This window comes from Vitis vinifera, chromosome 2, assembly GCF_030704535.1.
Source record: "Vitis vinifera cultivar Pinot Noir 40024 chromosome 2, ASM3070453v1".
NCBI classification, from domain to species: Eukaryota; Viridiplantae; Streptophyta; class Magnoliopsida; order Vitales; family Vitaceae; genus Vitis; species Vitis vinifera.
In genome coordinates this window covers 13,171,177-13,197,855 of record NC_081806.1, presented here as the reverse complement: position 1 = coordinate 13,197,855, position 26,679 = coordinate 13,171,177, and the positions used below count along the sequence as shown (strand labels likewise).

General features: G+C 33.6%; 1 protein-coding gene across 10 annotated transcripts in view; it reads left to right on the top strand.

Moving 5' to 3' along the window:
- Positions 1-10,075: 10,075 nt before the first annotated feature.
- Positions 10,076-26,679, top strand: part of LOC104882198 (ARM REPEAT PROTEIN INTERACTING WITH ABF2) — a 39,809-nt gene continuing 23,205 nt past the window's right edge. The window contains exons 1-9 of one of the 10 annotated variants that reach the window (XR_009464949.1): positions 10,076-10,690; positions 10,846-10,951; positions 11,947-11,981; positions 12,454-12,570; positions 12,666-12,790; positions 15,616-15,727; positions 15,898-16,055; positions 19,205-19,754; positions 25,830-25,921. Coding sequence is in view for 4 of the 10 variants with exons in the window: in XM_059734648.1 (XP_059590631.1) it covers positions 11,964-11,976; positions 12,536-12,570; positions 12,666-12,790; positions 15,616-15,727; positions 15,928-16,055; positions 16,401-16,458 (471 nt within the window). In the remaining 6 variants the exon portion in view is untranslated. The other 9 variants (XR_009464951.1, XM_059734648.1, XM_059734650.1 and 6 more) reach the window with 9 other exon arrangements.

Genomic DNA, 26,679 nt, shown 5'->3' with positions numbered 1-26,679 from the left:
CAGCCCCTAAGAACCTAATAAGCACGGTTGTCATTAACTAATCTAACTTAACATTAATCAAAGTTTAATGCATAATTAAACAGGATTAACACTAAACTAGTTTTAACATCTAATTAAGCACGTTTAAAGTTAAGTACTAAGATAATCATTATTGCCTATTTAATTCATTGGTGCTAGGTATTACAATTTAAGATGACATCCTAATGATAAAACTCTAAAAGGAATAGAGAATAAACTTAGATTTAACTTAGGATTGTGTTCCAATGATAAGAAACTAAAGGAACAAATAATAAATTTAGATAGAACCTTGGGTGGCGTCCCAATGATAAGAGTTCAAAGGAACAAATAATAAACTTATATTGAACCTTGGATGGTATCCCAATGATTAGAAAGAAAAAAAGGAACAAATAATAAACTTAACTAGAACCTAAGATGACATCCTAATGATAAGAGTCCTAAGGATCAAAGAATAAACTCAAATTGCGGCTAGGATGGTGTCCTAATGATTAGAAACCGAAGGGACAAATAATAAGCTTAGATAGAACCTAGGATGATGTCCCAAAGATAAGAGTCCAAAGGAACAAAGAATAAATTTAGATTGAACCTACGACGATATCCCAATGACAGGAAACCAAAGGAACAAATAACAAACTTAGATAGGACCCAGGATAACGTCCTAATGATAAGGATCCAAAGGAATGAATAATGAACTTAGATTACACCTATGATGGTGTCCCAATAATGAGAAGCCAATGGAACATAGAATAAATTTAGATAAGAGTCCAAAGGAAAATTGAATTAAGTTAGATACAACATAGGATAGTACCACAATGATAAGAGTCTAAAGAAATAAAGAATAACATTAGATTGAACCTAGGATGATGTCTCAATAATTAGAAACCAAATGAACAAATAATTAACTTAGATGTAGCCTATGATAGCATCCTAATGATAAAAGTCCAAAGAAACAAAGAATAAACTTAGAACTTAGGATGGTGTCCCAATGATGAATAACCAAAGGAACAAACAATAAACTTAGATAGATAAACTTAGATGGTGTCCCTTGTAGAATTGAGTAGAAAAACTTATCTTGGTTGATGAAAATATCTCTACATCATTCTCAACGAGTAGATTGTTATCTACCTACAAGATCTTAGAGCACTACCACACTTCCCTTCACCTTCTTGTACACACAAGACCATTTGTTATGAAAATATATGGTTACATCATATAGATGTTAATATCAAGATAAAAGTTTAAGAACACTATCTTGACATCTTATTGCAATATCTCATAAATGAAATACACCACAATGGATAGGAGTACTCTAATGGATTTGATTATAACTACTGGTGAAAAGGTTTCCTATATTCAAAACGATGTTTCAAACTATAAACTTTAGCTACAACCTAACCACTTAAATCTCAACCTTTCCATCTACTCCTTTGTTCCTTTTGTAGACCAACTTCCACTTATGGGTTTTATCCCTTCGGGTGCTTCTACAAGAACCCAGACTACATTAAAATTACAACGATTCTAACTATCATTCATAGCTCCTTGTCAAGTTATGAGCACCAACACACTCATTGCTTCATCATAATATATAGAGTATAAACCTCCCACTATGATGAAGTACTTATGTATTGGAAGTAATAGTAATGTTGTATCTCTATACCTTTGGATCTATAGTATCTTGTGTGTAGTGAAACTATCTTCTAATGTTTTTTATTCTATATCAATGTTTGTCTTATTACATATCATACAATCTTTATCAAAAAAACAAAAAACCGTTTTTAAAAATTCCGAACACTGTTTGACCGTTGTTCTTAGGAAACGATTTTTAAAAACAAAGTGAAATAAAGAATAGTTTTTAGAGAACAAGTAAAAATTGTTTTCACCAGTTTTTAAAAACGGTAGTAAAACACATAAAATTTTAGAAAAATAATAAAAAGAAATAAAATTGAATATGATCTCATTCCCTTTCTCTTTATACGATATAATACTGATATAAAAAATTTTAAAATATGATTTTCCTTTATTTTACATGTATTTTTCTATTTTTTTAATTTCTTTAAAATTTTTCATAACACAAATAAATTTCAAATCAAATTATACTTGATACATAAAATTTATTAATTTTTAAAAATAATTTAAAACTCAAAAACCAATTTAATTAATATTAAGAAGGAACTCAATAATATTAATAAGCTATAGACCAAAATTTATTTTAAAAGTATGAGTTAGGTTTTAATAAAACATCATAAAACTCTTTCTTGTTCTTTAGTTTAAAAACATTTTTTAAAAATTAGAGCCTGTTTTGTGGAGTTTTTAAAAACAACTTTTTGTTTTTTAGAAACATAAAATAGTTTTTAAAAATTCATAATACCATTTAATTATTGTTCTCTGATTCTAATTTTTAAAATCAAAGTGAAATAGAGAATAAATTTTAAATAACAAGTAAAAGTTGTTTTCATCGATTTTTAAAACTAATAGAAAAACACACATTCTATTATTTCTTCTACATAGAATCATTATTTTTCAATTTTTTTTTGTTAGGTAAATTAACTTCAAATTAAATAAGACTTAATATGTTAGATTTGTTAACAAGTCTATTAATTTTTAAAAATAATTTAAAACTTAAATAATAAACTCATTAATATCATAAATTTATAAATAAAAATTGTTTTAAAACAACTTTATTGTTTCTCTTCTATATAAAATTATTATTTTATGATTTTTTTTTTCAATAGGCAGATGAACTTCAAATTAAATAAGACTTCATATATTGGATTCATTAACAACTCTAATAATTTTTTAAAATAATTTAAAAATCAAATAATAAACTTATTAAAACCATAAATTTATGAATAAAAATTGGTTTATAATGACTCTATTATTTATTTTATGCACATAATTATTGTTTTATAATTTTTTTTCACTAGAAAAATGAACTTCAAATCAAATGGTACTTTTTATTGAATTTATTAATTAGTTAAAATTTTTTTTTTGAAATAATTTGCAACTCAAAAATAAATCTAATCATTGAAAAAAAAACATATATATCATGAGTCATAACTTTACTATTTAACCTATACACACAACTATTCTTTTGAAAATTTTCTCACTAGGAAAATAGGTTATAAATTAAGTAAGACATGATTAATAATTTTAATTATTTAATAAATCATTTAATTTTAAGAATGATTTGTAATAAAAATATTGGCCCAATTAATTGTAGATTAAATCAAAACATTGTAGAATATTATGTTCAAAATTGAATATTAAATATGCGTATATTTAATAAAAAACTTGCTCATTTATATGTTAAAAAATTAAAACTTTATTCATTATTCATTTTAAATAAAATACTATTGACAATTAGTATTATTCATTTTAACAAAAAAAAAATATACAAAGATGTTAATATCCTTATGTTTCTAATATATAATAAAATAGTATATTTTTTGCTAAAAATATTATTTATGGTTTTATTATAATATTAGTATTTATATTTTACTAAAAACAATCTATTTTTTTAATTTATTTATAATTACCAAATTATTTTCATTTTCAATAAGACTTCAATTAAATTTAATTAATTAATATTATATAAATTTAATTTATTTTATTTTTACAAAATGAAAATATATATATATTTTTTAAATATTTATCCAAACAAGTCTTTTTGTTTTTTTATTTTTAAAATCATTTTATAAAAATAACTTGCCAAATACCCTTATTTTTATAAATTTTTTATTTTATTTTTTAACTTAAAAACGGTTTTTAAAAACAAGCATGAGAAATCATGGTTGAATATTAAAATTACTTTTATCTTTTAGTAATCTTTATATCACTAGAATAAAAAAATTGTTTTATAATTAAAAAAAATTGATTTATCTTTAATTTATAGATAATTGTAGATTTAATTTTTATTTTGTTAACATGAGTTAACTTGAATTTGATTTTATTTTATTAAAAATTAAATTTATAAATGAGTTTTTTTGTTTAAAAAACTGTTTTTTTTTGTTTAAAAAAACTGTTATTTTGTTTAAAAAAACTATTTTTTAAAACATCTTGTCAAATACTTTTATTTTAAAAAAAATTAGAGCCTGTTTGACAATGATGTTCAAAAGTGTTTCTACCTTTAAAAACACTTTTAAGTGTTTTTGGGATGAAAATAAGATGTTTGGCAAATTTTTAAAAACACTTTTGAAAATCCGGAAAAACCCTTAAAGTGATTTTTAGAGAATCACTTGACAAGTGTTTTTTTAAAAAAAAAAACACTTCAAAAATTTTGAAATATTCCAAAAATGCCCCCAAGTGATTCCTGATACCTTCCTTTCCCTTTCACTCATACCTCTCTCCTTCATTCTCTTCATCCATCACTCTCTATTCGAGACTGCATAGTAGGAAGACCCTTTGTTCAACCAAAAATCGAATCGTTTGGATTCAAGATTCTATGCCCAATTCGGATTGCAAATTATTCTACCCCAGCCTCTATCTACTCGAGTTCTTAAGAATTAACATTGATGAAAACATAGGTCGCCCTATGTTGCCGTCAATTCCGAATGAGAATGCATATCTGAACCGTGTGGTTAAGCCTATTTACGACCTTTGTGTTGAGGTTGAGGGAAGCATAATGGGAACAACAATTTCAATTGAGAAGAATAATGGTCCCATTTATGCATGTTGTAATAGGTCAGTTTTTCCGCTCATAATATCAGTATTCAAATCCTTGGTCTATGGAGGAAGATCATTTGATTTTCAGGAGTTGAAATCGGCAATACACCAAGTGTTCTCAGTTCCCACTGTGTTTGCATCCACCAGGTGTTCGATGATTGGTCCATGAGAAGCCAAAGTAGAAGGAGGAGTTCATTGTAGAATGGGATATGTCAAACCACAAGAATACATGAAGCCATTCAAAGTGGAAGACGATATGTACTCAATCTGCTATAAGTTGGGGTTCTATTGTGTGAGTCTTGGGCAATCATGTTGTGGACCCTGCATTTCGACTCATGCGTTTCCCACTCGATGGCGAGCTCGATTTTTATTTGAAAATTTGATTTTTATTTGATTAAGAAAAATGACTTGGAGTCGCCACTTATTTTTGTTTTATTTTAAAAGGGTAAACAAAATAAGAAAGAAAACCCTAAGTGCGACTCCTTAAAAGGTGATTTACGAAAAATCGGATCAAGTTCGGGGGTCAGGTTACTTATCGTGAAGGTATGGTAACGACCGTAGCACCCCTCTAAGTCCCTAAAGTGGGGTCTCTACTAATAAAATGAAGCTGACATGGCAATCAATGAGAAATTCAATGAATACTCAAAGCGATCATGCACATATGGGAATCAAAACATGTATAAAGAATGAACAAAATATGAATGGATACGTACCAGGTCCTCCAGTCACGAATGCGCTATCATGAAATAGGATTTAGTGAATTACGAATAGATAAAATCATGCGCATGTCAAGGAACAGAATAAATCAAACAAAATAAATAAATCAATCAATCAATCAGTCAGTCATAAAATCACATATGTGGGGCCCCCACCAAAGCCCGATTGATCTTGCATGGACCAAATCCGTAAATTCCATTATTCAGAATTACAAAATTTGATTCTTTGCTTATTTCAAAACATTTTTAAACAGAGGAGCAGAAGATTGTTTTGAAGACCAGAATGGAATTAAAACTATTCAGGAGAAAATTAGATTTTTGAAATTTAATTGAAAAATTGGAATCTCGAAGATCACTAGAAAATTGGAGCTTTAAAGTTTATTTGGAGATTAGACTTTTAGAGATTGAATGTGAGAATGAGAATTTTTAGAAAATGAATTTGAAAGAGGTTGGAATTTTGAAAACGATTTGAGGGTTCGGGATTTTAAAGAAAGATTAAGTTGCGAAAATTGAGACTTTGGGAGTTGAATTTTGAAAGAGATCAGAATCGTAAGTTATTTGAGAAATAAAAATTATGAAAGTTGATGTGTAAAAATTGGAAATCTCGAAAATCATTTGAAGGCGGACTTTATAGAAATAACGAATAAGATGATAATGATATGATAATAATAAGTAGTGGGATAAATACAGGAATTGGAGCATGGGAAACTGAAAATTAGGTTCGGAGATAGGACACTTGGAATTTTAGATAGTTAAATTTAGAAATCGGAATTTTGAAGAATTAGACTTTAATGATTGAGATTTTTAAGAGAAATAAATGGGTAAGTATGGGATAACGTTATTAGTTAATCAAAACGATATTTGGACGGATGAATAGTGAATAGTGAGATTTGTGAGATTGAAAATTAAATTGGAAAATCGGATTTTGACGAAAGTGATATTTGAACGGATGAAAGTGAATAGTGGGATTTTGAAAATTAAGTTTGAAAGTCGGATCTTTGAATAATTGAACTCCAGTTATTGGAATTTTTGGAAGAAAGAAATAAGTAAACGTGGAATTTATAATAATGATAACAAAGATGATATTTAAATGAATAAAAGTGAATGGTGGAATTTCTCAGTCTAAATGTTAAATTTGGAAATCCGGTTTTGAAGTTTTAATGATTGAAATAAATAAATAAATAAATATGGAATAGTGATACTTATTAGCAAAAATAATGTTTAAATGAATAAAAAAAAGGAATAGTAGAATTTTTCTAATTGAAAATTTGAGTTAGGGCGTTGGGTTTTTAAAGGATATGATTTTGAATAAATAGGTAGGTATGAGATTATAATACTAATTAACGATAATAGTATTTAGGCGAATAAAGATGGATAGTAGAATTTTTGGGATTGAAGTTTTAATTAAGGCATGAGGTTTTCGGAAGATTGGACTTTGAATAGAATAATGATTCTAATTGACAAGGATAAAATTTAGACGAACTGTAGAATTTTTAGGATTTGAAAAATTGAGTTAAGATAAGAGATTTTTGGAAGAACTAGGTTTTAAATAAATAGACGGATATGAGATAATAATCCTAATTGATGAAAATAAGATTTAAACGAATTATTGAGAAACTAAATTAAGACAGGGGATTTTTTTTTTTAAGGATTAGATTTTCAATAACTAAATAAACATGGGATAATAATTCGATTTATGAAAAAGTGATTTAAGCAAGTATTTGAAGAATTAAATTAAAAACATGGGATTCTTGAAGGATTGGTATAAATAAAATAGGTGAATGTATAGGGTAATAATTCTCATTGATGAACATAAGGTTTAAACGAGCATTTAAAGAATTAAAGTAGGACATGGGATTTTCTTAATGGATTTAGAATTCGAACAACTAATAATACGGGATGATGATTTGATTTATGAAAATGAGATTTAAACAAATATTTGAAGAATTAAATTAAAGCATGAGATTTTTGAAGGATTGGTATAAATAAAATAGGAGAATATAAGATATAATTCTAGTTGATAAATATGAGATTTAAAAGAGCATTTGAAGAATTAAATTATGACATGAGATTTTCTTAATGGATTAGAATTCGAATAACTAATAATACGGGATGATGATTTGATTTTATGAAAATGAGATTTAAACAAGTATTTGAAGAATTAAATTAAAGCATGAGATTTTTGAAGGATTGGTATAAGTAAAATAGGAGAATATAAGATAATAATTCTAGTTGATAAATATGAGATTTAAAAGAGCATTTGAAGAATTAAATTAAAACATGTGATTTTGATTTATAGATTAGACTTTGAATAAATAATAAATAAGGGATAATCGTGTGATTTATAAAAATATGATTTAAACAAATATTTTGAAGTTTTAAATTAAACTTAGGATTTTTTCCTTTTGAAGGATTGGCATGGAGCCTATCATCCACACAAACTGGGCCTGGGCTCCAACTCAAGCCCAAGTCCAATGTCTTCATTGGGCAGACCTAATACAATAATCCATCACCAACTTGGGCCTAGTGCCCCAATCCAAGCCCAAGTCCAAAGGTGTCAATGGCTTGGGCTTCTCTTTTAGGCCCAACCCACTAAAATCCAAATCCATACTCATTTTCTCTTTGGGCCCTTCAGCCACGTGCTCTTCTTCTTCACCTCAGGAAGACTATGAAGGAGAAAGCGGAGGTGAGAGAGGCGTCGCCGGAGGTCCTCGGAGTTGGTCCAAGCTGTCAACCTCCCGCGCCACCTCGGACATGCCCAATTGTAGCGGCCTGGCGTCGGCGGAGAGCTTGCTACTGTAGCCTTCGTGGGAGCGTGGAGAGCTTTGTCGGTCGGAATCTGGCCATTGAGGGAGAGCTCATTTGCTGACAGCATCCTCGACGTCGCTGCCGCGAAGCTCCCATAGCAGGCGAGTTGCGTGGAGGAATTGAACCCGACGTTGGTGGACGACGAGGCTGACGCTGGGTGCACGTGGGGCGACCGGAACCTTGGCATTGAGAGGTGGTGAGGAGCAGGATTTTCATGGAGATAGATATGGAAAAAATGGGTATTCACGTGGATGTTGCAGGGTTGGGATGGAGTGATGGCAACTTCGTGTGGCCATGCAAGCATGGGGGGATGAGCTTGACGAATATTGGAGCATGGGTTTGAAGATGGGTGCGGGGAAGTGAAGGCGGCCATACATGCATGCTTCTTATGCGCTGGGTGAGAAAGGAAAGCCAGGCTGTGGGGAATGGATGATGGAGGGTGGTGAGCGGAGGAAGTGAAGATGGCAAAGTATTGATGATGGGTATGGTGGAATGACTATAAATACTACGTATGAAATCTCCAAAACAGAGTTGAGAAGATATAGAAATCAAGCATAAAATAAGTGTGATCAAACTCAGATGTTAAAACCCCTCCTATGCTCACATTCAGACACCAGAATAGGATCTCACAATACCCTAAAAAAAACGACTGAATGGCATGAACAAGAAAGCATCAACAACATATGGAAATGATACCTGTGACAACCTCCTTCAAGATGTCTCGCCGGCGGGTTTCCTCCTATCTCCGGCTAGCTCTCTCCCGTTTCTCCTCTTCAGACCCCTCCTTCTCTTTTGCTCTCGTCCTCCCTCCTTCAAAAAAGCCCCCCCTTTTCTTGTTTTTCGAAACTCTCTCCCAACCCCTAGAAAAATTTCCCGCTCTCCTCCTTTTCTCAAGTTCCAGACAGCTCCTCTTCTGTCACCTCTCTCTCAGCCTTATGTCCCATCTTGCCGCCACCACTAGCCTGATTTTCGGGTCGTCAGAAGCATAAATCAATAAAAACAATATCACCCCAAAGAATGCTATTGTTCGGAGGGTCTACACATGTATTGTTTTATTTGAAAATTATCTTTTATTCAATGTTTAATTTTTATTTATTGATTTAGATGTTTTTTTGTAAATATTTTTTAAAATTTAATTATAATGATAAAAAATTATTAATTTTAATTAGAAAAGTTTTTTTTGAGAAATTAATAGGTAATCATATATTATTTTATTTTCAAAATTATCTTTTATTAAATGTTCTTTTTTTAGTGATTTAGATGTTTTTTAAAAATATTTTTTAAAATTTTATTATAGTGATAAAAAATTATTAATTTTAAACTAATATATAATCAAATAATTTGTTATATCATGATTAATATTTATTTATTAATCCAATTCCTTTTGTAAACTTTTTTCAAAATTTTATTTAAATAAAAAATTTATTTTTAGTTTTTTTTAACAATATATATATATATATATTCTTTTGAAAAGTTTTTTGTTTATCATACTATTTTCTTTTTGTAACTAAAATTATATATCATTTTTGGTAATTTATTAATGTTAAAAGTGTTTTTATACTTATATAACATATTATCAAAAACATTATTAGAATTATTTTTTCCGATTCTCATAAAACTGTTTTTCATAAAAACAAAACACTTTTAAAAAAACACTTTTATTAGAATTATTGTCAAACGGACTTGTAGTTATGAATTTTTTTCTCATTAATTTAGAACGATCTTTAAATTAAAAATTACCTTGTGTTCAAGTTTAAAAAAACATGGCTAAATAGACCTTGAAAATAAATAAACTAGGACAAATGAAATTAATTATTGGGACATGAAAATATTATATAAATTCTGGTTAAGTGAAGCCGATGATCTGATATAGATATACCATACTCATTCTTTAGTCTCGAGACTTTCCTCTCTCTCACCTCTTTTTCTTCTCCTCTTCTCTTTTATGCACGTTATTGTCGTCACGATCTCACCTTCTCGTTCCTAACAAATTTTTTCCCCTGCTAGCTTAGAAAGTGAAAGAAACTGGAGGTAGGAAGACGAGGCTTTTGTGTCTCATCTATGGTGGCGTCCCTCCGAAGTGGAATCTAGGGCGCGGCGGAAAGAAGGGGAAGTGAAAGGCGGAGGACTTTTGAGTTTTATTGGCCGAGAGGCTAGGGCACGGTGTGATTTGGTTCGATCTCGGTGTGGAAGCTCGGAGAATCAACTTATTGCGTAGTGGTTTTGTGGTTGTGGGATTTTGGAAACCTTAGATTTGGGTCAGGGTTGTGTGGTTGGCTGATTAAGCTAGGGGCGGGGCTGCCCTTGCGATTGACTGGGTTTTCATGCTGTCAAAACCACTGCCTTGGGATCGGAAGGACTTCTTCAAGGAGAGGAGAGGAAGCACGAGAGGTCGGAGTCTTTAAGTTTGCTGCAAGATAGAGGACTCGCATCAGGGTTCTTGGGAGTTTGCTCGCCGGAATCGGCAGACTTGCGCCGTCCTACAGGTGAGTTGAATCCCACCGGGTTCTTGATGATGTCGGTTTTGCTTTATACCAAGAAAAATAGTCGGGTTCTTGGAAAATTTGGTCTCCGAGCCCTTTTGTTTTTTATGATTTGTTCCTTTTTGGTTTTTAATTTTGAATTTATTCTCTCACGGAAGAAGCACGAGAGGTCTGAGTCTTTAGGTTAGCTGCAAGATAGAGGGACTCGCATCAGGTTCTTGGGAGTTTGCTCGCCGGGATCGGTAGACTTTCGCCCCCCTACAGGTGAGTTATGAATCCGGGTTCTTGATGATTGTGATGAAATTCGTAGGTTTTGGTTTAAACCAAGAATAATAATAGGGTTCTTAGAAAATTGGATCCGAGTCCTTTTGTTTTTATTTTTTATGATTTGTTCTTTTTTGGTTTTTAATTTTTAATTTTTAATTTATTCTCTCCACGGGTCTGATTCTTTGTTTTGGGGAATTAGTTTTTGATGATGATTCTTTCATGGTTATTGTAGATCTGTTTTTTTTAGTCCATTCGTTTGTTAATGTGCTGTTTAGTTGTGCAGAAATTGTAATTAAAAAAACAGATAGTTTTTTAATCTTTTTAAGTCAAATAAAACTACCTGTAAGAAAGTTCTAGGTTTTGAATTTTTGAAGTTTCATCGTGTTCTTTGGTATTTTGATTTACCATGAACTTTTTTTACCTATCAAAAAAAAAAAAAAAAAAAGGCTGGGCTAGAAATTTATAGACATCAACTTGCTCAAATCCATGATAGAAAACCCTATCAAAGCCAAGGTAAAAATCCTCTCCCTTCTCATCCTACCATTCATGAATTCAATTATTATAATGATTTTTTTCATGAATAAATGAACAGAAACAGATAAGTAGCAATTTTTAGTGAAAGATAACCTTGAAAATGGAAGTTTCTGAATCTAGGCTTTGGACAAAAACAGTATCACCATGATCACTTCTCTCTTTTGAACTTAAAGGTCTAAATCATGCATAGACTGTTATGTGCGACATATTTTTATGGTGCCAAAAAATCTTCCAAGAATTAGTCCATAACTATCATGAAATTCAGCAAAATAGAGTATGACTTAATCCACCTGAAAATTCTAGAACTAGAGCTTTGTTTTGTCATTGAGGCATTTTCTAATTCATTACTGAAAATTTTACATTATTATTTATTAGTACAGTATCAACTATCACACAAACTTGTATTTGTCTCTTAGAAGGTTTGAAACCTCTAATTGGTGATACACTCCTTGTTGCAGGGACACTTTTCTTTGCCATGAGCAATGTTGGTGAGGTGGGTAAATATCAATACACTTGAATATGATTGTCACATCATTTGGGGGCTTTTGACTCTGGAAGATTTCTGATTAATGTCATTAAATTTTTTCTTTTTCTTTTGAAACAATATGCCCCTTGAAGACTTGCTTTGAATAAATAAGATTTTAACTTGTTTAGCATTGTCTATTGTTGTCTTATTGCATTAGAGAGAAGAAAAAATTACACCTTGATTCCATTATTCTCCTTTTCAATTCTAACTAGTCAACATCCTAAACAATTTATCATCTTTGAAAACTTGAAGACGTTCTACTTCTAGCTTTATCTTGCAGAAGGACAATGATTCCTGATCTATCTGAATGAGGTTTAACACCAAGAACCAGAGTAGGCCTTGGACAACTCAGATGGAAATTAAATCTTGTCTGCATCACTGCTCCATCTCCAAATTGACTTGAGCTTTTCTTATTTATTGACATTCTATTTTTGTACAGATTTTTATACACTGGATCTGTAGAAATTATATTGGATATTGCACAAGATCTCCTCATAGCTACTGATCGGTATCTCTTGCAGGGATAAAGCGTCCCTGTGAGTGTACCATTGCCCATGTGAGTTAAGGAGCTCGATTTTTTGGATATGAATTCCTTTACTGCTTTGAATCAGATTGTGGACACCTGGTGACTCTTTTATTTTTATTTTCAAGGATATATCACTGGAAAATGTTTCAAGAATGCATGAGCTTTCAGAAGCCTTCCATGCTATTTCCTTAAGACACACATGCCTCTTGTCTATCTTGGAGCAGTTTAGTAAACTGAGTTCTAGGGCCGGGTATGTGATGCTCTCTCTCTCTCTCTCTCTCTCTCTCTCAATCTATTTATATCTGCCATTTCTACTAATAGCTTACTAAGGAAGAAGTTGGAAATACTTTTGGAGTTGTAGGAAGTCTCAATGGAGGCAATTGCCTGGTTGTCCACTCTAAATGAATACCCATCTAACCGAAGCAAAAGGAGGATAGCGCAATGCAAGAAAAAAAAAACTATTTTTAAGTTCAGTGGTCATTTTAGCTCAACATTGGTCTATCACTGGTAGAAACATGCCTCCGAAAATCATGATTTTCCATTGTTAAAAAAAGCCTAACCCACATAATTCGAGGCTATAATACAACTGACATTTGATTCTTGATCTTTAGCTAAATATATTGTATAGAAAGTGGTAGAAAATAAGGCTGCAGGTTGCTTTCAGAAAATTGGCTGCAGGTTATACATGCTTCATCATGTACTAGAAAAATAAGGCACTAGTAACATATTGATACACTCTGCTCAATTTCTTTTTGTTTTTTTAAAATAGATACTTCTATTTTTATTTTTGTTGTTATCATGAAATGTAGGTTATTTACTTTTTAACTTTGGGTATAAATATACAAAAGGAAATCTATAAGTTGTACCTAATCTTACAGAACTGTAATTTAACTAATACATCATTATTGGGATTGTCTTAATTTTCTGTTTTTTTTCCTTTCTCTGTTTGAGAACAAGGCTAAAGGTCATTCTGTCCATGATCTTGCTGAGATAGTTGCCCACCTATCTTCATACTTGAAGCATGCTTGACCTAAGTCACCTGGAAAAAAATCAGGACAATAAACCTGGATTCTAACACTTCCTCAGTCCAATAAAAAATGAGAGCTTCTCTAATTGGCTCTATCATGTTACTCTGCATGCCAATAAAGTTTCTGCTTTCCCTTTTGATTAGTTACACAAAAATATCATCTTTTGGGTTGTCATGAGCCACATTCAGTTGATGCACTACAGCCGAATCTATGATTCTGTCTTCTCTAGTTGATTTTCTTTGCTGGGAAAGGCAAAGGAATTATTATTCTGCAAATACCACATTCTAATAGAATGGATGTAGAGCATATGGAAGGGTGGGATTTAATTATATTGTTGATCAAAATATAAATGTCTTTCTTCTTATAAAGATTAATATTTTTTTCCAACAACCAAGGGTGTTTGATTTTTCTTTTTTCCTTAATTCATATCAATCCCAGTTGAAAGGCACGATGAGTACAGAAGAAACTCAAATTTTATAAAGGAATTCATTTTCCTTGGTGGATGTTTTCCTTCATTCATTAGAGTAACAATGGCCATACTGTTGCATCAAGACACTGGTAAAAGCTAATACAATGATTTGGAATTAATCATCTTTCTTCCACTTTCTGAAAAAATTAATCTAAGAGAGTTGTGTAAATGCAGTATATTACTGACAAGAGTAGCATTTTGCCATTTTTTTTCTTCATGGGATTCTATGCAGAAGAATTAGTGACTTAAATGGAGAGGGTTCCACTTTTCCACCCCTAAGAAGCATGAAGAGAATGTACAGGTTTTAAGTGGTATTTATGATTAAAAAAATGCTCTAAAGCAAAGTAATTCACACTCTCTAGCACTAGTACTTACATGGACTTAGTTTATGTTGCAGGATGTTGAGGGGTTGTAATATCTCAGGACCAATCCCCACATATATAGTAGAGATGACAGAATTGAGATTTTTGTAACTCTAACATGCATTTCTTTTCCTCTTTCTTTTTCTTTTATGGCAAATTTGTTGTCCCTAAATGGTTGGAGTAGTGGATTATGTCAAGTATCATTACCTTTCTACAGTAAGAACTTGTATTGTGGGCTACCATGTAAGGGGCTTCCTCTTCTTGTTCCTTCCCTTTACCCTTGACCTTTAATCATTAAGGCAAATTGTGCCTTTTTTTTTTTTCTACATTTTTATTTTTACATATGAAGGTAGAAAAAGTAGGAAAGACAAATATTTTACAATATGGGCCAAAGCTATATTGGGAGACTGTATGTTGATGGAAATTACCAGCTCCTTTGGGTCTAAACTATATTTTTATCTTTTGACTCCATAGTTGGAAGCTCTTTTTTCTCTGTCCCTTTTGCGAAGGGATCCTTTCCTCTTGTAATTCATCCCCCCCTCTTATTGAATTTGTTGGGTGGTTTTTCTGTGTCAAAATACTTTTGTGAGATTAAATTGGCCCTCAAATGATAATATACACACCCTGACTTTATTATTATTAAGAATGGGGATAAATGGCTGATCTAGGGGTCAGTAATTCTATGTCTATCAATGAGTTATGCCTCTTTTCTTTACCCCTCTATCTTCAGACTAATGGCCTTTTATCTCTTGAGATTTATATTGCCACCAAAATCAATACATGAGGAAGTTCAAATATTATCATTAAAAAACAGGAACTAGAAAAAAGGTATTAGAATGTGCAGTAAATTGCAAGAGACAATCTTTTGTGTTTGACTTGTTCAAGGAAGGGATGTAAGCATGGAATCCTATAAATATACAAGCTTTCTAGTTGTCTTACCCCCAAACCCCCTCTTATTATGGGATGTTAGTTCCTTTCCTTAATAAATTTTTTCTATTTACTTCAAACCTCCTCTTATTATGGGGATGTTAGTTCCTTTCCTTAATTTTTTTTTTATTTACTCTAAATTCTTGTTTCATGCACTATTGTTTTCTGGTTGGAAATTGTGACATGGTCAATGCACAACTAACATGATTTCCTATTTAAGATTTTTTTTTTTTGAGCCAATGATTGCATAAGAATAACCCATTACAATTTAACCTTTTTTTATGTCTAGCATGGACACATTGAAGAGACATCTTCCTATTTCTGGACCAGAGGGACTTAATGAGCTAAGGAAAATTGTTGAAAGGTTTGAGGAAAAGATTTATTCTACTGCCACAAGCCAGGTATATCCATCATGCTAGTATTTACTCAACCATTCCTCAAGACCTATGAACATTTTTTGTATCTATCCTTAGTGTAAAAGATTAAAGTGCAAAACTTGATATTATCTTATCTTACTTTGTTATTAATAATTTGATGAATTGATATATTTTTATTTTTACTTCTAATTCAGTCTGATTACCTTTGAAAAATATCTTTGAAGATGTTGACAATGGAAACAAAATCTTTTAATGCTACAACCAATTCTCTGCCATCCAACTCTGCTGGTCACAACAAAAAATCCCCTAATGACAAGAAATCCCCTGCTAGGAAAAAGGCCCTCAGATCCAGGTAACAACATGAAGAAGTAATGTGTTTTTTTTATGAAATGCAACAATCAAAATTTTGCTTCTATGAACTACAACAGTGGAAATTTTGCATTTTATGAAATGCAATGGTGGAAATTTTGCTTTTGTGAAATGCCACAATAGAAGTTTAGCTAACACATCAATATATTCTTCTTTCATTTTGTAGTTACACTTGACATGCATTACATTTATTGTGTGCACCCATGTATTATATGTGTACATACGTGTATAATTCTTTTTCTATTTCCATGGCTACACATTCCTCTTGTTAGGCAATAAAAAATTTGTGGCCGAGCTTAATTTATGCAGGACGATTTGTATTGAATAGGGTATGGAAGCAGTCAGTGGCTGCTTCTTTCCTCCCTTCCTCTGGGTTGGAGGGATAGGGTTATGGAAAGGAGTATCGAATTAATTGGAGCAATGGTCTATGATTTGAGCTCTTGGAAGCGCAAAGGAGGGGTGCGCATGGGAGTAGCTTGCTACTTCTTCTTTTTCCCCTTTCCTTTGGATTGGATTAGGGGGGTAGGGATAGGGTTGTGTGTTAGCATCTTGACTTGGATGATGTGGTACCAAGGCTGCATTGGATGACGCTTTGCACCCACGAGTGCCTATTCAGCATGCAAGTTGATGGACCAAGGTTTGATGAGAGATCATGTGAAGGCTTGGTTGCCACTCAAGTAGATAGCAGACGACATGCAGACTAGCTTGTGGGGCAACTTGACTTAGCCAAAATTCAAGTGTTTGATTATAGGTCGCTAGTATTTCCCTTCAAAGAAGTGGTCTTGAGAATGGTTTCCATGAGGAATTATAATTTCTTTAGATTTTTCATTTTTTTAGAAAATTAATTATGCGTACTCAAGCACCTATGATGCGTCTCGGTATTTTTTCATTTGAATGATAAATCATTCCATATATTGTAATGGAGGTTGAGATCATGCCCCCATTTAAATGATAAATCTCACTCATTTTATAAATTGGACAATAAGGAACCACCTTCCATTTAATCATCTTAAGTTCATGGCGCAAGAGAGCTAATTCTGTTAGTTAAAATGATAAGCCAGAAAAACAATGTAGTTCTCATAATCCCATGAACCCTTGGAAGTTGTCATCACCTATCTCAGTATGTCCTTCAAAATGCCACACACCAAGCAATTAGCCTACAGAGATTCGTGTGGTGATTTTTTACTTATCAAGAAATCCATGGCCACCATCCCATGAATCTAGAACCTCAAACTATAGTCCTCTTTCATGTTACTCTACGAGCAGGAATGTTCACCAGACTTCCAAGATGCGTCACCATTACAGGAATTTATCATTTAATATGGTAAGAGGCAGGTGGAGGAAAACAATCTCAACAAAAGATTTAGCCATTGGTAAATTCTGTAACCACCAACATTTTTAGTTCCATTAACTAAAATGGAAAACCAAGCTAGAGAGATGTTGTGATATCCTATATCAATTTGGGGAAGAGGCTCTTGACACTATATATGCATAGGGACTATTTGTTCCATGCCAAGTCATGGAAGCATTTTGATGATTTTGAATTCATTATGGTTTTGGGCTGATAATTCTTTTGGTTTCTGCAATTTCTTATTAAGTAGTATAAGTTGGATGCACTATGGATATCGCTTCGATTTGTAATAATGCAAATCCCTTCAATTTGTAATTGTTGTCGTTATGGTGTGGGCCATAACCTTGAAATTTACTTATATTTGTTTTGAATAGGGACTATTTGTTCCATGCCAAGTCATGATAGCATTTTCATGATTTTGAATTCATTATGGTTTTGGGCTAATAATTCTATTGGTTTCTGCTATTTCTTAAGTAGTATAAGTTGGATGCATTATGGAAACCACTTAAATTTGTAATAGTGCAAATCCCTTCAATTTGTAACTGTTGTCGTTATGGTGTGGGCTATAGCCTTGAAATTTACTTATATTTGTAGGTTTTGAATAGGGACTATTTGTTCCATGCCAAGTCATGATAGCATTTTCATGATTTTGAATTCATTATGGTTTTGGGCTAATAATTCTATTGGTTTTTGCTATTTCTTAAGTAGTATAAGTTGGATGCACTATGGAAACCACTTAAATTTGTAATAGTGCAAATCCCTTCAATTTGTAACTGTTGTCATTATAGTGTGGGGCATAGCCTTGAGATTTACTTGTATTCTTAGGTTTTTTTAATAGAGACTATTTGTTCCATGTCAAGTCATGTTTTCATGATTTTGGATTCATTATGGTTTTGGGCTGATCATTCTTTTGGTTTTTGCATGAAATAATATGATGTGGGATATGGGATTGACATCTAATAGTAACTGATATTTCTTTTTTACTTTTCTGCTTTAATATGAATCATTTTTTTCCCGGCGCATGGATATGAGCATATTTTGTTTGATTTGAAGATACTTGATTTATAAGTACTTTTACAAAAGAATTGTATGTCATTCAATATAATGAAATTAAACTTAAGTATTTGTTATTATGAAGATTGAGTTGTTAAGTGTTATTTGTACAACTTGTTTGGTTACCTATATTGACAGTTGTGACCTTATTTATGCGGGATTGTAGTTCAATTGGTCAGTGCAATGCCTTTGCAAGGCAGAAGCTGCGGGTTCAAGCCCCGTCAATCCCAACTAGACTAATGATAGGGTTGTGGGTCAAATGTTCTAGGAGTCATCCTCTTTTCATAATGTTCTTTTTTCTCTTTTACGTTACTTCACTCAATTGCATTCTTATCTTACTAGATGTATTTGGGTTGTTCGAAATTTTCTTTTATTTATTTATTTTTCTTTTTTTTTTCCTCATAGATTGGCTTGATTTCTTGTACTTGACTTTGTACCTAGGTTTGAGTTATGAAAATCATGTATGTGGCAGTTTGTGGTTAAGAAATCATTGAAAGTCGTCTTATTGAATCATTGATATGGTAAAAAAACTCTTCACTTATGCCATTGTATTTTAAGCAGTTTGTGTTGTAGAATTGCTTTGTCTTTGATGGTAAATTTGTGTCACTTTCAAAAAATTTTCATCCCTACACAATCATTGTTGTATACCCTGTGCAATAAGAAAGAAATGATGTTGTAGACCCCCATTTTGGGGAGCTGTCATTCTTCTCACGTTTCCTTTCTTGCAGCTAGCTGTGGCCAAGTGTCACCATCTTGCATGGCCACGTGTCACTCCCGGATTAGTCAACATGGGATCAAAATGGTGGAATTGATGGACCAATCAGAGGAAGACACCTGGAAAGTGAAGAACATTCTGGAATCAGGGGAGCGTATCTTCTGTTATGGGAAGGTTGCCAGCTGCATGAGGGGGGAGTGGAGGCTGGCAGCTGCAGGGAGGTGGTCTTGGGCTCAGCCATTAGAGATATTTTGAAGGAGAGACAGCTGGAGAAAAAAAAAAGGATTGAGGGGTGTGGCCGGTTTGGAGGGTTTTTAGAGAGTATTCCTTGAGCTTGAGTATGAAGCTAGCTGCAAGGGAGATTCCTTGAGCTTCAGAGGAGGAGGCCATTCGTCTGAGGGGGGAGAGGATATTGTTTTTTTTTAGGGAAATGAGAGAAGATCCTTTCAGCTAAGGAAGGGAGCAGGCTGTTTGGCTTAGGAAGGACTTACAGAGGAGTTTATTTAGTTGGAGAAGGAAGATGTCCAGGGAGGACAGAGAGCTTGAGAGAGGAGGAAAGAAAGGTATGACTACCACAGTTCCTTCGTTTTCTTTATGAGTATATAGTCTCGTTCTTTTTTTATATATATATTACTGTGGATTGATTGATTATACATTCATTTTTTTTTTTTATTGTTCCTGTTTGGTTCATGGATTTTATCTTAGGGTGAGTTGAGAATAACAGCTCTGTTTTAGTCTGTGATATACATCATATAGTAGCTTTGTTTTGTTCTTATCTCCTTGAGACATTCTAGCTCACTCACCTACAGCCAAGCCCATTGATCTAAACGTGAAACATGGCTCTGGTTGGTTTATTTATTTCATTGGTTTGTGCCCTGTTTTGCTTTGCCATTCTCTGTTCTTGGCGTCCTACCTTGTTGTACATCAGGTTGTGCATCCCTATCTGAAAGGGACCAGGTAATGTCATCACAGGACATAGCTCATGAGTGTTGAGGATGAATAAAGCTCCTCCAGGTGGTTTGGGTTTGCACATAGATCTTGAATGGGAACGATTTCTGGGTATATTCAGAATGGCTATATGGATAAGGCTCTGTCTTTGTTTCATGTGATGTCTCTTGAAGTTGTGATGTTTGGGACTGATTTCCCGATGTTTGCCACTTCTCGTTTCAGACTGTACGCCGCCTCAACAAATATGCTCATTGGAATTGCATGAGAAAGCATGTTTTACGGAAGGAATTCATAGAGATTGAAGTACGTGAGGTGATTGTTGAAGTTACTGGGTTTCGTTGGAATTTATTTAGCATTTGGGTTGTTATTGAGGATCAAGTGTCACTTGCCGTTGAAATCCAAATTTCTGATACCGGGAAAAGCCATAGTTGAAGAAGCTGGTGCGTTTATAGTATCTCAAACTGCTGGGGGTGTTCTCGGCTGCAACTGTCACATGCCAATGGACCTCTATATGACTGAATCTCTTTGATAGAGATCCATGCATCAACAGTAGCCAAGAAGTCTCCTGCTCAGCGCCTTCCAAATCCTAAGGCTAAGGTTCTTGCATCTGTACATGTGAGAAGGAGGATTGTCCCTCCAAAAGCAATATCGAAACCATTAATTTCAATCCTTTCAGCAGTGTCTAGGCCAGTAGATCCTCTAACGATGAATGGCCTTTGGTTGATCAGTTACCATCTGCTAATGTGTCCGCTCTCTTGGAGCTTTCTGCAGAACCTAAGCCCTTTTATAGAGAGCAAACACACTGATCCCGGGATAATAGTCAGCATAAAAATCCCCACTTGGATGAGATTCAGGTCGAGGATGACAGCGGAGATGAAAATCTTAATGAAGGCATGTTACATCTGTTTCTATGCCCAACAGAAAGATACCGGAAGGCAACTCGAGAGGTCCATCGAAAATATGATGAGTTGTAGATGCCATTAAATTCTAATCATTGCAGTGGGGTCAATGCTTGTCACGTTTCTTCCTCCAGTAAACACAACAGCTAGTAAAAAACGATACTACAATAGGAAGACCCATGCATCGCAAAAGAAAGTCCTCTGATACGGTGCAGCCAGTCCCTAATATTATGAGCCGACACCTATTTTCTATGTCCAGACCCCAATCCAATGGGGTTGAACCCAAAGCCTTTTGCCAGTCCACTCGTACCCACCTCCCTCATTCTTTCCCTATACATTTAGCCTCATTTCCCATTTGCTCAGATTCCTATGTCTAGCCACCTCCATTTTTCCCTCTTTTAAATACCATCATACCCATTTACTATACCCTGCAGTGGTTGTCCCCAGTCTTCCACCTCAACTATCCATGATACCACTAAAGTCATCCCGCCTTTTGTTCCTTCAATAACGAGCCAAAGCCTTGCATGATCACTCACCAAAGCCTCCCCTCTCCATTGAACCCAAATACCCTCACACCTTCATTCTTCTCATACCTTATACTCACCATATCCCTCCTTTCATCCTTCCCTACACCCAACGTACCCATTTCATCTCTCAACCTCTCACTTTATTCACACCAGAGATGCCCTTAATGACGTTTCTCAAAACCCATGCTGCAGCTTCTGATATACCTAATATATCTCCTCCCAATGCTGGGTTATCTGCTGTATGTGCACCACTCACCAAGCAAAATGCGCTCTCACTGTTAGATTGGATTCACAACTCGTAATATAAGCAAGGTCTCCCAGCTTAGTTCTCGGTATCCATTAAGATGAGAAACTGGCTCAGAATTTCCCTCAGTGGCAGTCTTGGATATAGGCCGCCATCACAGTCTTTCCTGCTTGCTTCACCAGATGAAATTCTTTTGCAGGACTAGTCAGTAATGGCTGATATTCCTTTGGTTGACCAAGGGTTTTATGGAAATGGCATCAATTGTTATAAGGAGGGGCTCAAAACTGTTGGAGTAATGTTTGAATATGGCGAGGCCTATGAGTTTATGGGAAGGCACCTCATGTCTCTTGCAGCTTTCTCTACATTGACTAAATCCCGTCTCCAGTTGGATTTGTTTTACTTGACCAAGAATGGAAAGCTGCATCACCAATTAGTAGCATCCCCTCCATTGACCGAGACCACAGCGGCAAGGAAATCCTTTGTTTCAAAATGTAACTCCAGATGCTTGGTGCGCTAGTTGGCTTTGACAAAAATGGCCACTTGGTCGCTGATCACTTCAAGTCTCAAGCATGCTCAAGTCATCCAACAGTTGAGTCTATTCTTTTGATATTTGAATGCATGGCATTTCTGACTGAGCAATGATATAATAGACCCATTTCTCATGGACTCGACGTACAAATATTGTGTGGATGAATAATGTGAAAGAAAATTGAAAGCTCATTATGAAATTGGAGCAGAAACTCTATGTAATATGATGGAGGTGACGACACAAGCTCAGCATCTTCAGGTCCACTTGATAGGAGGGGTACTGTGATCAACACATGTGAGGAATCAGAACTGTTTGTTGTGAAGAAATTGCCGAGGCATTTTGGGATCCTCATCCTGGATTATGAGCTCATGGAGTGCCAGCTTGCCGTAACCCTAGATGAGGGGAAAAACCTTAGAGGATGCGAAGTAACCTGTCATCTTATCTGCTGTTTCAAATATCCTTAGGAGAATTCATTTGGTTAGTACCCCCTTCAGATACAAAATAGACGAGAGGGAAGTGCTGCAAATAGTTTTGTTAGGCATTCAATATCTGTTTGCCCATCACCTTAGGATGCCGAAAGTGGTGAGAATGGGAGCTCTGGAATGTACAGAGCAGAAATAATATTCTAGCTCAGGTACAGTGGCATATAGCCATACAGAAAATTGCCTTGCAAGCTGGCGGATTGAAAATTTCATAAGGACAGGACACGTGTAATGTGCAGCCATGCAACCAGTGATACAAAATTTTCAAATGAAGCTCTGATGAGACCTCATTCGATGATGATTGGAACTTCAGATAGCGCACAGTTAAAAGGACCCTAAGCTACCAGAGGTCTTCGTGATGTGTTTCCACTGAAGATGAGCTGACTTCACATTGAGATTTCTCCTCATTAAATGAGAGCATTCCAAGCGTCAATAGAGGAATCTCAACACAATTGCACCCAGTTGAGGACCTTTCTCCTTAATGACAGCCTATATCCACCCTTGCATGGTCTGAATGGTCACTCTAGGCCATGTGTCACCTTCAGGTTCACCTCTTTAATTTTAAAAGTGATTTTCTTCCCAAATAATATTCTTCAAATAAATTTTCGGATTTCAATTCTTCCATTTTTACCCTTAGTATTTTTTTTTTTAGGTTCCGAAAAATTCCGTTTTTAATAAAATTGGTTGCCATCTTCTTTCCGGCAAGCCACTTTCGAATTTTCTCTGATTCTCAAAATGTTTTAAAATAAGCAAATAATCAAATTCCGTAATTCTAAATGATGGAATTTATGGAATTAGTTCATGCTAAAATAAAATGGGCTTTGGTGGGGCCCTACATATGAGATTTCATGATTGATTGATTCATTAGCTATATGTGATTGATTTACTCTGTTACTTGATATACACGTTATCCTTCTGTGTTTGTTCACTAACCCTATTTTTGATAGCGCGTTACGGCTCGTGGCCCAGGTACGCACTCTCTATACCTATTCTGTTTTTTATAAGTGCAAGATTGATTTGAGTATCCATTGATTTTCCCATTGATTGACATGTCCGCTTCATTTTATTAGTAGAGACCCGATTTTAGGGACTTAGAGGGGTGCTACGGTCTTTACCGTACCTTCCCAATAAGTAACCTGACCCCCGAACTCGATCCGGTTTTTCGTAGATCACCTTTTCCAAAATAAGGAGTCGCACTTAGGGCTGGTTTTATTTCTTATTTTATTTACCCTTTAAAAATAAAACAAAAATAAGTGGCGACTCTAAGTCAATTTTTTTTAATCAATAAAAATCATTTTCAAATAAAAATTGAGCTCACCATTCGAGTGGGAAACGCATTGAGCCGAAATGTGGGGTCCATAGATGTGTTTATATTTTTTTGTTGATAGTTGTTGTGATTCACACAATAATGAGTTACACTATGTGGTTGGGTTCAATAAGGGTGTTGGAAGTCTTAAAATGTGATTGCATTAAGTTTGCTTTGGTTTGTTAACCTAAAACCCATGTTAGTTATTGGCGATTTAGGTCAATTTCCAACTGTAGCTTGGTGTCTTACTCTATAAGGAATAGAAAGAGGCGAACAAGGGTCCCACTAGGATTTCCCTTATGTAAACTGCATGCTTTAATTAATATTTAAATCGGCTATTAACAAAAGAAGAGGAAAAAAGGAAGCACTAAATCACAGTGGTAGAGCCAACTCTATTTTAGTAATCCACTACAAAAGTTGTTTGTTTCTTATTATTTTTGTGGTTTTCTTAAGAAATAATATAATGTGGAATGTGGGGTTTAATAAGTTCAAAGCTACGGCAATGACAAGAAGTGTGTGTTTTTTCTTCTCTGCCTTAATATGTAAATCAACTTATGCTTTTGTTGTTAGAGCAATTGGTTTAATCAATGTTGTTTTTAACAACCTATTTGGTACTTATATGAGATTGACATTTCTCTTGTTCTGCCCCTTAAGACAAGTAATCTCTATCTCCCTTTCATGATGGTAATGAACTTGTTAGATTTTCCCTTAGGTAGTATATAAGTTTTGGAATTTGAATTTCTAGATAAATTTGAAAGATGAATTTCTGTATTAGTTTTTTGAAGTGCTTTGTATGCTAGTTTGCTTAAAAATTCATGTTGGATTATTTTTTAAAGTTCTTTGAATGCTAGTTTAGTTAAAAATTCATCTTAAGTTATTTTCTAAAGTTCTTTGAATGCTACCTTAGTTAAAAATTCATGATGTTTGATTATTTACCTTTGAGTCAAAATTTCTTTCACAAAAAAAGATCTTTTCTCCATCATGAATGAAAAGGTAGCCAAAAAGAAGGTCTAAGTTGATTTTTCCTTTCTTTTCAAATTGTTTTAAGTTATGAATAAAAAATCCCAACTTTTAGGTCTTTTGTTCGGAATTTCTTAATTTTCTTAGTTCCTTTTTTTCTCCTCCTAAAATCATTTAAAAAAAAATAATAATTTAAATTATTTTCAAAAGGATTTGAATCATTTTCAAAAGTATTTGAATCATTTAAGGACTTTAAATGAAAATTTGTTTTAGTTTTAGGGCAAAAATCTCACTTTCTTTTAAAAACATGCAACTCATTTCATACAAGTTGCATTCTCTTTTTGGTTTTCCAAAAACTTTGTTTTTATTTCGCATAAGTTTGAACTTGTGCCCCCAAACCAATGGGAATGTCCTTGGCCTTGGTAATCTTTTTCACTTGAGGTTGAGGATGTATGGGTTATGGAATATTGAATGAAGATTTGACACAACCCTACATAAAAGATATTTTAAAATTTATCCTTGCTACCATTTTCAACTTAGCTAATGACCTTTTAGTTTGAAAATTTGTTTTAATTATTTTTGGAGTGTATTAATTTTTTTTTCCACAATTGTGTGATGTTACTCACTTCTTGAAATTGATTTTAGAATGTTATTTGCATCGAAAAAGCTTTTCCCAAAGTTGATTTATTTAGTTGGTTATATACCTTGTATAACTGATGTCTTTGTAAGTTCATACCATGCAGATATTATGCTCTCGTAATTGCTTGTCATCATCTTTTATCCTAGCTTCTCCATTTGTATTGAAAGTGCATTGCGTTAAAGATATGCTCTTTAGGTACACTCTCCACCATTCGCTTCTTTTTAGTTACATATGAAATGTTTTGTGTGTACCATACCATGTTTGATATTGGCGCTGAGTGCCTTGATGTTTGTTTGATTTTTGCTGATGAGATGCATGCTATATATTTTGTTGTTTGAATTAACTTCAGTATCTTGTAATAGCACTTTAAATTGCAGTCCAGGTTCGCATCTTACTCTTCCTTTATGGTCTAACTTGAATTATTTGTTTAGCATGCTTAATATGTTATTGGAATTTAAGTAATCACCATTAGTCTTCCTTGATTCCCTCTATTAATCACTTAATTGTCGTACTTCCCTCAACTTAAGTAACCTGATTATTGGACCTAGACTTGGGTCTATTATTTCAAAGGCATGTTTTTTCAAAAGTTTAAGGTGTCATTTTTCTTAGGGTTTTAATTTCTTATAATATTTTCCCTATACAAAAATAAAAATAAGTGGCATGAGAACTCCAAATTTTAATAAAATATCAAAATTTCACAAATAAAAAATGAGTCTCATTGTCGAGTGGGGACGCAAGTGAGAAATGCAAGTCCATAGTAACCCCCTTCCTAGACTTTGTTTATGACACCTTCTTTCTTTCAGTTTGATTAGAGTACCCCCCATCCTTAACATTGTTTAGGGCACCCCCTTTTCCTTGAGGTTTTTTTTTTGGGCATCCCCCATAGTTTGTTTAGGACATCTCCATTTCCTCTAGTTTGTTTAACTCATTCCCCTTCATTAAGTTTGTTTAGC